The 14,813-nt window shown below is 31.4% G+C and overlaps 2 protein-coding genes and 1 long non-coding RNA gene across 4 annotated transcripts; all 3 read left to right on the top strand.

Annotated features, from left to right (window-relative positions):
* Nucleotides 1-345: 345 nt before the first annotated feature.
* On the top strand, nt 346-830 carry LOC145029254 (uncharacterized). Its single transcript, XR_013676431.1, has 3 exons — nt 346-407; nt 519-603; nt 695-830. It is a non-coding gene; the product is annotated as an uncharacterized LOC145029254 (long non-coding RNA).
* A 41-nt stretch (nt 831-871) lies between these two features.
* Nucleotides 872-11,846, top strand: LOC145030284 (uncharacterized). The gene is made up of 20 exons (XM_078978674.1): nt 872-907; nt 986-1,194; nt 1,276-1,396; nt 1,528-1,710; nt 1,799-1,867; nt 1,940-2,143; nt 4,989-5,065; nt 5,186-5,202; nt 5,783-5,944; nt 6,034-6,279; nt 6,388-6,402; nt 6,744-6,809; nt 6,952-7,209; nt 7,313-7,341; nt 7,442-7,749; nt 7,843-8,771; nt 8,889-8,918; nt 9,021-10,106; nt 10,262-11,721; nt 11,835-11,846. The coding sequence occupies exons 1-20, from the start codon at nt 872-874 to the stop codon at nt 11,844-11,846; spliced, it is 5,517 nt and encodes a 1,838-aa protein (XP_078834800.1).
* Nucleotides 11,847-12,956: 1,110 nt separating this feature from the next.
* Nucleotides 12,957-14,247, top strand: LOC145032275 (uncharacterized). 2 transcript variants are annotated; one of them, XM_078981036.1, is made up of 2 exons: nt 12,957-13,329; nt 13,411-14,247. In XM_078981036.1, the coding sequence occupies exons 1-2, from the start codon at nt 12,957-12,959 to the stop codon at nt 13,857-13,859; spliced, it is 822 nt and encodes a 273-aa protein (XP_078837162.1). In that variant the 3' UTR covers nt 13,860-14,247. The 2 variants fall into 2 exon arrangements, with proteins under 2 accessions (XP_078837162.1, XP_078837161.1); XM_078981035.1 differs by having other exon boundaries at nt 12,957-14,247.
* The last annotated feature ends 566 nt before the right edge of the window (nt 14,248-14,813 follow it).

Raw genomic sequence — 14,813 nt, 5'->3', positions numbered from 1 at the left:
AACTCTTTTGGTTGGTTTATTTAATATTAACTTTTGCTATATAACATCCTAAATTCTTTCTTCGTATTACAATTTGATATTTTATATTAAATTATATTTCCTTGCTTTTGTAGATATTATTGGACACATTTTTGAGTATGGGCATATGGATACCTCAGAACAAGATAAATCAAAACACAAGATGCTCTTGCATCTTCAAGATATAGAGTATTCACCATTATTACAAACAAGTAATATAGCTTCATTTATATTATTTACAATATTTGTTTATTATTTCAGGGATACTAAGCTTAAGATAAGTTTGTGGGGTCATAATGCATACTACATGCATGATTTTTTTGCTAACAATAACAGCCTTGCTCCAGTTGTTGTTATTGTTCAATTTGCCAGGGTGAAGTTTATTAATGGTTTGTAACTATTTTTAACAAGCATAATCTAATATATATATATATATATATATATATATATATATATATATATATATATATATTATTGAATAATCAAATTTATTTTGGCAGGTCGTCCTTTTTCATCCACCTACTTTGATGTTAGTAGGGTTTTCATAAACAATGATATCGATGAAATTACAATCTACAAAAACAAGTATTTTCATTTAGAATTTCCTATGTATTATCAGATTTATTTATTTCATACTATAATAAATTTAAATCATTTCTTTGTTGTAAATGAACAGATTGGTCTCTGAAAATGGACAACAACTGTCATCAAGTGGAATTAAAATGATTGCATCAAAACAAGACACAGAACATGATGACTTTCTGAAAAATCATTTGTTTTCTAACATTGAAGACTTGTTTGAACCTTTGGAGGTACTTTACATTATTTTTAAAATTGTTAGTTTAATGCACTTATGTTTTTAAATTTTAAATGTTTTTTCATATTTAGAGTATATTGTTATAACTAAACTAAAATACATTTTCGCAAAATAACATTTATTAACAATGAGCATTATTTTAATATCCAGGAAAAGACTGTCATTATTGTTGGTACTGTTAAGGGAATACGTCAAAATATACGTTGGTATTACCTTGCTTGTAGCAACTGCAAAAAGTCAGCAAAAGAAAAAGAGTCTTCAACTGATAAGGTTGATGGTTCTCATGAAGTGGCCGAAATCGTTACTTATGAATGTGCTAATCTTAAATGCAAAAATATCAAAATTTCGGTTATTCCAAGGTATTAGATATTAATTTTATATAATAATAATATATGTTTATCATAATTGTCTAATATAATATAATTTTATACTTTATTTAGATTTAAAATCCCACTTCGGGTTCAAGACAACACAGGAACATTGACTTTAACTTTATTTGACCAAGAAGCAAAGAAGTTGTTCAAATACACAGCTAAAGAGTTGTATGATAAAAACAAGAAGGTATTATTTTATATTTTAACTTGGCATCAATTTGGATTTTTTTCAAAAGGTGTTTACAATTGTGTTGGCCTAAAACTTGGCATTATATATTTTACATACAAATTTTCTAATGATATTTATTTACATTTTAGCTTGGCAACAATTTGGAATTGTATCCAATGGAGTTGAAAGTTGTGTTGGACAGAAAGTTGGCAATTAAGATTGATATCACACGTTACAATGTCGATAATAAAAGTAATCTTTATGGGATATCAAGATTAACCGAGAATGCAGACATAATTGATGAATTGGAAAAAAATAATCTTACTCCACAGGTTTTTTTCAACAATTATATTTTGTTTTTTAACACATTGACCCAACAATATCTGACTCAATATCATTTGTTTTCATCTTGTGATGCAGCCTGCTAATTCTGATTCATTCTTGATTGGTTCTTCAGATGTTGGTTCTCATGACACCAAAGTTCTCAAGGTTTTAGTTTTTAAAATATATTTCTCAAATATTTTGTTTTAATTTATAACAACTAACTAAATATTTTTTTAGGATTCTTTTTCACAGACCGGTGAAAATTTAACTCCATGTGCTACGGACAAGTCAACTGCAACAAGTCCTATAAAATTCATTTCTACACCAATTGAGTTGAAAAGAAACCTTGCTACATGCATAGATATTGATGAAATGGAGAATTTGTCTACTTCTAAATATCCTAGACTGTCACCACCAGATGAACAACCAACTCCTCTTTTGGTACCCAAGAAAGAAAAGTAAATGCATTTTACTTCGACAAACAATCTTACTTCGTGTTTAATTTTGATTTCGCATCATAGACTCCTAAGCCGTTTACGTTTTTATCTTTCTTGGTTTTGAATGTTTTTTTTGGGATTTCATGGTTGTCATTTTTGTTTCTTGAAAGTACATTCGGACCATTGGGTTTTTTTGTAGTCCTATAATTTGGTTTGCCATGTTGTTTTGTTTTTCCTACAACTTATTTTAAACTACATTGCTTTATTCCCACAAAATCTTGAAGAATAACATTCATATGTGTAATTATGCAGTTACTTATATGTTTCATTTTACATATCAATTTATTTGACATACCACTTTATTTTACCTAAATGTACTTCTGTATTTACACTATCTCTGTAATTAACTAACTTATTTACCCCTAATCAACTTAAACACATAATAACACGTGAACTGCATTTGACTCCAATATTGAACAAATCACATTTCACAGTCCTTCTTGACTTCGCATTTTTCTTCACGAATCGTCCCTCAATGAATAACCCAATTAACCCAATTGCTAATCGAAAATCAAAACTTATCTGTTTTCATATGCGAACCCAACTGATTGGCTTTTCAAAATCAAATTCGCAACTCCAAATCGTTCGATTATTCGCCCCAATTCCAAAATCAAATAACAGATCCTTCGTATGATTCATTTAATAACCAAGGCTTCTTTTACTTCAAAATGACCGTATTGCCCCTAACTTGATAAGTATTTCATATATCGCGATTAACAATTAAGACAAATCAATCAATCAATCAATTTGTATAAGAAAAATGCGAAATTCTTAGCTTTCTTCCCCAATTCGCAGTCTACTGTAAAATTCACATTCTTCATTCACCCTCTTTCTTCGCATGTTCCAGTCATTTTTTTTTTTAGTTCATTCGCATTTGAGTTGTTTGTCTCACCAAATACGAAATGAATATTAACCATAATCACCTTCGTATCTTTAACCCCAATCCATACAACCTCATATGCGAAACCCAATTTTGATTTGTATTACCAAATGCGAACATTTTTGCTTTTACACTTGAACTGCATTTGACTCCAATATTGAACAAATCACATTTCACAGTCCTTCTTGACTTCGCATTTTTCTTCACGAATCGTCCCTCAATCAATAAACCAATTAACCCAATTGCTAATCCAAAATCAAAACTTATGTTTTATATGCGAACCTAACTGATTGGCTTTTCAAAATCAAATTCGCAACTCCAAATGGTTCGATTATTCGCCCCAATTCCAAAATCAAATAACAGATCCTTCGTATGATTCATTTAATAACCAAGTCTTCTTTTACTTCAAAATGATCATATTGCCCCTAAGTTGATAAGTATTTCATATATCGCAATTAACAATTAAGACAAATCAATCAATCAATCAATTTGTATAAGAAAAATGCGAAATTCTTAGCTTTCTTCCCCAATTCGCATTCTACTGTAAAATTCACATTCTTCATTCACCCTCTTTCTTCGCATGTTCCAGTCATTTTTTATTTTTTTTTAGTTCATTCGCATTTGAGTTGTTTGTCTCACCAAATACGAAATGAATATTAACCATAATCACCTTCGTATCTTTAACCCCAATCCATACAACCTCATATGCGAAACCCAATTTTGATTTGTATTACCAAATGCGAACATTTTTGTTTTTACACGTGAACTGCATTTGACTCCAATATTGAACAAATCACATTTCACAGTCCTTCTTGCCTTCGCATTTTTCTTCACGAATCGTCCCTCAATCAATGAACCAATTAACCCAATTGCTAATCCAAAATCAAAACTTCTGTTTTATATGCGAACCCAATTGATTGGCTTTTCAAAATCAAATTCGCAACTACAAATGGTTCGATTATTCGCCCCAATTCCAAAATCAAATAACAGATCCTTCGTATGATTCATTTAATAACCAAGGCTTATTTTACTTCAAAATGACGATATTGCCCCTAAATTGATAAGTATTTCATATATCGCAATTAACAATTAAGACAAATCAATCAATCAATCAATTTGTATAATAAAAATGCGAAATTCTTAGCTTTCTTCCCCAATTCGCATTCTACTGTAAAATTCACATTCTTCATTCACCCTCTTTCTTCGCATGTTCCAGTCATTTTTTTTTTACTTCATTCGCATTTGAGTTGTTTGTCTCACCAAATACGAAAGGAATATTAACCATAATCACCTTCGAATCTTTAACCCCAATCCATACAACCTCATATGCGAAACCCAATTTTGACTTGTATTACCAAATGCGAACATTTGTGCTTTTACACGTGAACTGCATTTGACTCCAATAATGAATATTAACCATAATCACCTTCGCATCTTTATGTTGATTATTTTAAACATGGAACATTTATGTCTATTATTTATAATAACTATTATTTTTGTCACGATAAATATGTTATTTTTAATAAATAATCAATAACCAATTGTAAAACAAAATTTATATCTTTCATTCTCTAAAATTAATTCATACATTTTTGTAATGGTTGCAGCATATTTACTTATCTTCTGTAAATAACCTATATTCAACCAACTATTTCCTAATATTCTATACTCCTTTTTTAGATGAAATTTGAATATTAAACTAATTTTTAGTTGTAATCTTTTAAATTCCGAAAAATCAGGAAGAAAATTATATCTAATAAAGATCCAACAACAATAAAATCATATAATTGTAATCTTTTTCCAATATTCAAGCATATAACTTTAACTCAAAACGTGAAATCCAAAATTTTGAAACACCTCATTCGTCTTCTTAATGTTCAATTGTTTCTGCGATTTTTTTTTCATTAAGCTTACATCAAACTGCTTCGTTAAAGTTGTAATCCTCATTCCAGTTCTACCTGCAAGATTTCCATATCCATATGTCAGGTTAGTATTATCAGTTTAGATCACTTTGTTTTATCTATGAATTTATGGTTGAAATTTACAACAATAATCAATATGCTGGAATAGATGTTTTTCTAATTGTAAAAATATAATCTTGAATAGATACATAAGATCAATAAGCAATTTATAATCATCACGATTATCGTGTATCACACAATTTTACCTTCATTGATTCCATGGAGATCTAGGGTTTTAACCCCTGATATCATCCGAACCCACGATTGGTTGAAATTGGGGAAACAGTAGATTTAAATCTAATAAACCCTAGGTTGGAAATGAGGATGATGAGTCATGATGCTAACATTTTAATAAACGATATCTTAATAAAGGTAACTTTTTAAATACATTTACTTTATTATCATTATTTATTTAATTCTAACTAACTTCAATTGTATTATATAAACATATTATGTACATAATTTCACATTTCATTTCCTAACCTATGTCTTCTTATGCAGAAAACAACAGTAACATGTACCACATGCAGGCCAAAGAGAAAAGAAGACAAAGAAAAATATATTTGGAAAATAAAAGATCGAAGAAAATAAAAACAATACCAAACGTTCCAAGTATATCATTACAGCATCTCTTCAAAAAAACCATTAACTATAACCGTATTAGTATTTTATATTCCATCTTTTACTATTATATAGTTGAATACATATATGTACAAGTTTTATAAGTTATTTCTATTTGCAGATCAATCAACCAACATTGTTCGTCAAACTCAAAATGTCAATTCATTTACAACACCTGCAAAGCATAACACAACCATACAATACTGTCCTTCCTTTACAGATGTTAGAACTCCATTTTCTAACATTACAAATGTTATAAATCCGTTATCTAACATTACGAATGGTAATTATTTTTGGTTTTTAAAATATACTATTATCCATTATGTAAATATTTATTTATTTAGTTAACTATTTTATTTTTATTTTATTCAGATAACATTGGTTTCAATAAATATATCACTTCCAAGTTAGCAAAGAAAAGACAGTACCATGTACTTTCAAATGATATGACATCAAAAAATGCATCTACAGTAACAATTTCTTCATCATCAATCAAGTTAAATCCAGGATGTCATAAATTAAAAACGAAGACAAGACATTTATCCCCTATCCCATTGATTGATTTGACAGAAGATGTAGAAAATATACATCAAGTGAACAATGAAAATCGTATAGTTGGTATCTCAAATGGTAATGAAAAAATAAAATCCATTTTACATTTCAGATACTATGTTCTATATAATTATAAAATTCATTGATATTTTATTCAACGCTTTTATTTTACAGAATATTTGGATCATGGTGATAACTTTTATTCTTTATGCAGGAACAAACAATAATATGTACTACTTGCAAGCAAGAGAGAACATAAGACATAGAAAATTATATTTGGATAATAAGAGATCGAAGAAAAGGAATACAAAATACACTGTTCAAAATCCGTCTACACCACATGTCTTGAAAAACACGGATAACTATAATTTTTTTTTTTTTTTTAATTTTTACACTTCATTAACCTATATAAAAAATACATACATTCTCATCATTTTATATTATTCCCCTGTAGTAATATAAAATTTGAAATTGTAATTTTTAATTTATAATATATGTCTTCAATTTTTATAACATGTTCTTTTTTACAGATCAATCAAAAAACGTTGTTCAACAAAATGAAAATGTCTTTTTCTATAGATCACGTGGAAACCAAAGTACACCCCTACAATCTTCTCCTTCATGTATAAATGTTAGAACTCAATTATCTAACATTTCAAACGGTAATAATATTTGTTTTTGAAATTTACTTTTAACCACTTTCTAATATATTTATATATATTTACTACTTTTTTCCAGCTAATATTAGTTTCAATAACTATGTTACTTCAACGTTACAAAATAAAATACATTACTCTGGACTTCGTAATGGCATGACTTCAAGAAATGCATCTACAATAACTGCTTCTTCATCATCAATCAAGTTAAATCCAGGATGTCATAAATTAAAAAGGAAGTTGGAACATTTATCTCCTATTCCATTGATTGACTTGACAACAGATCTAGAAGATGTACATGAAGTCAATAATGAAAACCTAATAGTAGGTATTTCCAAAGGTAATACATATATATACCCATTTTTTATCTTACACCTGAAATATCATATTGTATATACTTATAAAATTAAATATTTTACTAAAACAACTTTATTTTCTTACAGAATATTTGGATCATGGTGATCAAATTGTTGTATGTCAAACATGTCATGCAAAATTATGGACAAATGAATCCATAAGAGGAAAAAAAAAAAGGGAACACAAATTATTCATTATGTTGTGGTTATGGCAAGGTTCAACTACCAGATTTAAAGAACGCACCACCAACTTATGAAAGAATGTTCAGAGCAACGGATTCTAAAAGCAAAAACTTCATGAAAAACATTCGACGTTACAATTCAATGTTTTCTTTTACGTCAATGGGTGGTAAAATTGATTATTCAATCAATAGAGGAAATGCTCCATATATTTTCAGACTTGGTGGTCAAAATTATCATACTATTGGAAGCCTTTTACCACCAAATGGATCGCAACCAAAATTCTCTCAGTTATACATTTATGATACTGAGAACGAAATTTCAAATAGACAAACATGCTTTGGGTATATTTTCAAACGTCTTATTCATACTTAAGTTTAATCTTTTTTTATTTTTATTTTTTTTACTAATATTATGTATATTTTCAATTTTTATAGTGGGGAAAAGCATCAATCTACATCAATCGATAATGATATTATTCAAGATTTGAAGGTGATGTTAGATTCAAATAATGTCTTGGTTAGCTCTTATAGGATGGTAAGAGATACTTTTAAAAAAAATCCTGAAGTTGATATGAAGTTAAGAATTATCGGGAAAAGGGATCGAGATGGAAGGACATATAACCTACCAACTGCTTCTGAGGTTGCCGCTTTAATTGTAGGTGACAATTTTGATTCGGTTGAAAATAGAGATATTGTTGTTCAGACAAAATCGGGATTTCTACAGCGTATCAGTGAATTGCATCCTTCTTACCTTCCTCTCCAATATCCGCTACTATTTCCATATGGGGATGATGGTTACAACGTTGATATTCTTCATAGAGGTGTTGAATCTACAACCAACAACAAGCGCTCGAAATGTACAATGAGAGAATTTTTCGCTTTCAGAATTCAAGACAGAGATCATTCGTTCTCACTGATTCTTAATTCAAAAAGGTTGTTTCAACAATTTTTGGTAGATGCGTATACGATGATTGAAAGTGAAAGAATGTATTTCATACGTAGCCAACAACATGTTCTTAGATGCGAGTCTTACGAGAATTTAAGTAAACAAAAAGCTCAAGGAACTACAAATATCTCCAACATCGGCCAACGTGTGATATTACCTTCATCTTTCACAGGTGGTGCGCGTTATATGCTGCAAAACTATTTGGATGCCATGTCGCTATGTAAATGGTTTGGATATCCTGATTTCTTCATAACCTTTACGTGTAATCCCAAATGGCCAGAGGTTAAAAGGTTCCTTAAGGATACTTCACTTCAACCAGAAGACAGACCTGATATACTATGTAGGTTGTTCAAGATCAAGCTTGATGCATTTATTAAAGACCTAAGGGAGAATCACATTTTCGGCATAGTTCAAGCAGGTATTTGAAATTATGTTTCTTCATAATTGATAAAAGTTATAATTTTTATTACATATTTTTTATATTTTTCCTTACGGTATAATCATTTTTTATTTTTTTTTCCAAAATATTTTGCAGTTGTTTATACAATTGAATTTCAAAAAAGAGGTTTGTCGCATAGTCATATATGTTTATTTATGCATTCTGACTACAAGTTACCCACTGTTGAATTGATCGATACGATAATTTCCGCTGAGATACCAAACATAGATGAAGATCCAGAGTTGTATAAACTTGTGCAAGAGTTCATGATTCATGGTCCATGTGGAGCTGAAAACATCAATTGTCCATGCATGGTCGACAACAAGTGTTCGAAAAACTTTCCAAAACAATTCTGTAATCATAACTCTATTGATCAGAATGGTTTTCCATTATATAGGAGAAGAAATGATGGTCATTTTGTTGAAAAATCGGGTGTGAAATTGGATAATAGAAATGTTGTCCCATACAACAAATATCTATTGAAAAGATATCAGGCACATATTAATGTTGAATGGTGCAATCAGGGTTCTTCTATAAAGTATTTATTCAAATACATAAACAAGGGACCTGATAGAGCTACAGTTTCCGTTGTACGAAGCAATAATGAAGCTGATAGTAATGATGTAGTCGATGAAATAAATGAGTATTACGACTGTAGATATTTATCTGCATGTGAAGCATCATGGAGAATTTTTAAATATGATGTTCATTACAGATATCCTTCTGTGGTTAGACTTCCTTTTCATCTTCCTGGTCAACAACAAATCGTATATGGGGAAGACGATGATATTCACGATGTTCTCGACAAACCCTCCGTTGCTTCTTCAATGTTCACAGCTTGGATGGAGTGTAATGCAGTTAACGGTGATGCACGGAAACTTACGTATGTTGAATTTCCTACAAAGTTTGTTTGGAATCGTGGTGATAGGATTTGGAAGCCAAGGGAAGTAGGAAAGTGCATTGGTAGAATTCATTCGGTTTCACCTAAACTAGGGGAAGCTTATTTCCTAAGGATTTTGTTAAATAAGGTGAAAGGTCCGAAATCATTTGAAGAAATTCGCACAGTAAATGGTGAAGAATATTCTTCTTTTAGAGATGCTTGTTATGCTCTTGGGCTCTTGGATGATGACAATGAATACATCGATGCAATCAAAGAAGCAAGTCATTCTGGATCTGGTTTTTACCTACGATTCTTATTTGCTACATTGTTGATGTGTAACAGTATGTCTAAACCGGAGGTTGTTTGGGAAAACACATGGGAATATTTAGCAGATGGAATTCTTTATAACCAACGACATAGATTCAAGTCTCCAGGTATTAAAGATTATTATTATTATTATTATTATTATTATTATTATTATTATTATTATTATTATTATTTAAGTAGTCATTTATTTATTTTTAAACATACATTAAATAATACTTTTAATTATAAATAAATATTGTTAATAATATTTCTAATTACTTAGCTCTTTGTCCTCCAGACTTATCACTCAATGAAGATCAGCTTAAGAACTTAACTTTGTTCGAGATAGAACAAGTTTTACTTTGGAATAACTCGAGTCTAAAAAATTATAAAAACATGCCTATCCCGGATCTTGATTCTGTTTCTTCTTCAAACAATCGACTTATCACCGAGGAGCTAGAATATGACATTACTGCTATGAAGACCGAGTTTGATCGTATGTTTCTTGCATTGACAAATGAGCAGCGTCACATTTTCCTTGATATCATGAGTGCAGTTAAAGAAAATAAAGGAGGTGTCTTCTTTGTTTATGGTTATGGTGGAACTGGTAAAACTTTTTTATGGAAGACAATATCTGCCGCTATTAGAAAAGATGGTCATATTGTTCTAAATGTTGCTTCAAGTGGGATTGCTTCATTATTATTGCTCGGAGGTAGAACAGCACACTCCCGATTTATAATTCCATTTGAACTAACAGAGGATTCTGTTTGTAGAATAAATCCAGATAGTGACCTTGCAAGCTTATTGAGAAAAACCTCATTGATAATTTGGGATGAAGCTCCTATGGTCCACAAGCACGCATTTGAAGCTTTAGATCGAAGTTTGAAAGATGTATTCAAGTCTGAAAATTCTAGCAACTCAGATATTCCGTTTGGAGGGAAAGTTATTGTTTTTGGAGGAGATTTTAGACAGATCTTACCTGTTATTCCAGGTGGAAGTAGACAAAACATTGTTAATGCTTCGTTAAGTTCTTCATATTTATGGCAACATTGCAAGATCCATAAATTAACAAAAAACATGAGACTAAGTGTTGGAAGGGATCAATCTGATATAGAAAAAATCGGAGATTTTGCAAATTGGTTGTTGGATATAGGAGAAGGCAAACTTGGTGGTATCAACGATGGAGAAACGGTTATTGATATTCCAGATGATATTCTCATTAATGATGCACATGATCCTATAGGTTCATTAATCGAGTTTGTATATCCTTCGATTTTGGAAAAGTACAACAATACAAGCTATTTTCAAGAAAGAGCAATACTTGCTCCAAAGAACGAAGTGGTTCAAGAAATAAACGATCGTTTGCTATTGAAATTTCCAGGAGATGAGGTTGAATACTTAAGTTCAGATAGTATATGCCAATCTGAATTTCTCCATGATCAATTTGATGCAAATTTATATTCACCTGATGTTTTAAATGGTCTGAAAGTATCAGGTTTACCAAACCATAAGTTAGTTTTAAAAATCGGTGTTCCAGTTATGTTGCTGAGAAATATTGATCAGAAAAACGGCTTGTGTAATGGAACAAGACTCCAGGTGATTTCATTGGGCAAACGTGTTATTGAGGCATGTATCATATCTGGAACTAATATTGGAAACCACACTTTTATTCCAAGAATGTCTCTAACTCCATCAGAAAAGAAAATTCCATTCAAATTTCGAAGAAGACAGTTTCCATTGGCTGTATGTTTTGCAATGACCATTAATAAGAGTCAGGGACAGTCATTATCCAAGGTTGGTTTGTTTCTCAAACATCCCGTGTTTTCATATGGCCAATTGTATGTTGCTTTATCTAGAGTCCAAAGTAGGGACGGATTAAAATTGTTAATTTTAGATAAGGATGGTAGTCTCACAAATAAAACTTCCAATGTCGTTTATAAGGAAGTTTTTGAGAATTTATAAACAATGCTTTTCTACCATCTTTTATTTACTTTTCTACCATCTTTTATTTACTTTTCTTGTATCGTACTTCATCTATCATATTAATTAATTAATTTTTACAACTTTTTTGTATTTGATTTATTCATATTAATGCTAATATCACTATTCTTCATTTTTTCTAAACTTTCATATCTTTTTTTTGTTACAAATTAAAAACTATAATTATATTTCAATTTATCACCCGTGGATTTCCACGGGTTTAAACCTAGTATAATAATACAACGATAACCTACATATATATATATATATATATATATATATATATATATATATATATATATATATATATATATATATATATATATATATATATATATATATATATATATATATATATATATATATATATATATATATATATATATAACGGTCCACATTAAATGATGTTCAAACAAAACCCATGCAAGATACTTGTCCAAAGAATATCTAATATAATATAATTTCTTTTAAAAACGATATTCATAATTTCTAGAATAGCCGTTTGTTTTTATTTACAGTTTTATACCTCATATTCATATAATATCAACTGTGACTTAAACAAGGTGCAAATTTTGAATAAATAATTAAATCCACACGACACACGCTCCTTATTGGGCGCGTACAACAGATAAAAAAAGGATTTGAAATATCGTGATAGGGGACACGCGTCTCTCGTCTGACAAAGAAGCACTTACGCTTTGTTTCATGGCAAAGCATATACGTGTCCTTATTTTATGGGGAAGTGCTCTCCGGTACGTGTTGTTCTACTGTTCGCCAGCCAATCAGCTCCCTCACACGCTTCTTTTTGGTTGTGGGACCCAACAATAATCTCTAACAACCAATCACGGCCTCCTGATGCTATTTGTTGCCTTAGACACGTGTAACCGGCGACCGTTTTCATCTTAATCCATCATGATTGCCCTCCGCCCGGGATTATTTCCGGTTTCTTTTCTAGAGAGAGAGAATCTAGATGAAGAGATAAGGCTCGGAAGGTAGGTATGGATGGTGGAAAGAGGCGCGTTGACTCCCGATGCGTCGCCACCGCCGGTGGCAGGGATAATCTGATTATCGATCAGATCATGTTGAAGTACCGTCCGATCGCTCCGAGGCCGGTTACTGCTGAGAGTTCCGGTCAGTCGTTACGGACGAAGGATGGGATGCTTAAGAGGAAGAGAGTGAAGAGGAAGTACGTGAGAGTGAAGAAGAGGAAGAGTAACGCGACTGGGTGTAGTTTGACGATAAACGATAACAAAAGCAGCTGGTTCGATTTGGAGAAAGCTGTTGCGATGCTCGAGGATTCCAAAGGAAATGAGCTTGTTGTTTCAGATCCGTTGCAGAACGTTTCGAACTGGATCAGCTTCGGTTTACCTGGTAACAACACAAAAAGTTTTATGAATAATTTAATTGATTCTGCTCCGTCGAAGCAATTGTCATCAGATCTGCATGGCGTAGATCTGGCGATGGCGATGCAGCAAAGGAAGGTAGTGGAGTCTTGGATCACTCTGGAATCAGTTACCGGCACGTGTGAGGATCGGAGGTTGTTAGGCTACACGGATGAAGAGATATGGAAGAATCTAGAGAGTGATAGCTGTCCAGGTTTCATATCGAACAGTTTCGATGAGGTCCTGTGGGTGAATCCGGCATACCGGAGGATGCTGGATCTGAATTCAGAAGGTCGAGCACCGGCGACTGAGGTGGCGGTGTGGCTGGGGGTAAAAGTGGAAAAATCCATGGTGGTAAAATACCTGCCAGCTTTCTCATGCAGAGTCAGAATTGTGTACCGATTATCTGAGAAGAAGACGCAGATGATGGTGCCCTGCGACGTCTGCAAGATGGATTCCGGTGGCTTTGCATGGCGGCTGGATGTCAAATCTGCCTTGAGCTTGGGGCCATTGAATTAATTAACTAATTCGATCAAACTCAAATTTCTCAACAGGTAACTTGATCAATCGAATTAAAACTTTATACCATACCTCCATAATCAAGTAGATCATAGAGATGCATATACCATGAGAAAATATTGAATTCGGTGACTATCCGTATCAACTTCTTCAGATGTTGATCCAACTTAACCCATCGTTGCTGAAAATTGCTCAATCTATGAGTTTTCAACGACTGATTGTGTTCAATATTTTCTCTATATATATCTGCATATGATAATAATTAGATCATGGATTATTGTCAGCTACAGTATAAAATCTGTACAAGGATAAGAACAAACTGGCTGCTTTGTTCAAGCTTCGATCAATTAAATATAGTATTTATGATCTCAAAACTGGAGATTTCATATATATGTTTAAGATATTTTAAGTTGCATTTCTTTCTTTGCTGACCTTTATCTTGCTAATTAATGTAATATATGGCTTTATATGATAAAGAATTAATATAGATGCAAGATTTGATATCATTACCTGAAGTGTATCCATATACAAGTTACAATATATACAGTACATAAAATATTTATGATGATTTGTTTTTGACATCAAGTAGTTTTGTTTTAATGTGCAATAACCATAAGAAGAAATTAATTAGACTCCCTTGACACCATTATTTTGTATAATATGAAACAAATTCAGAAGTAAGGAAAAAGAAAGCATTTAAGCATGTATATATGACTTTAGATATGAGTACTTATAACCGGCTAAAACTATACAGCTAGCTAGAATGAACATACCTGAGAAACATGAGAGGACACAAGTAGGAAAATTTTGGTCATGGTCGGGGGCATGAGCCATGAAGACTTTTCTCTTTGTGACATATTTACCATTTGTTATTAATAGAAGCAACTACATATATAATATGAAATCGATTTAGTACATTTTATAGTTACGAGACATAAAAAGACTGGTGCTAGG

Source organism: Lactuca saligna, chromosome 2 (genome assembly GCF_052625555.1).
Source record: "Lactuca saligna cultivar CGN05327 chromosome 2, ASM5262555v1, whole genome shotgun sequence".
Classification (NCBI taxonomy): Eukaryota; Viridiplantae; Streptophyta; class Magnoliopsida; order Asterales; family Asteraceae; genus Lactuca; species Lactuca saligna.
Note: the sequence above shows the minus strand (reverse complement) of the source record. Positions and strands in the feature narration are given on the sequence as shown.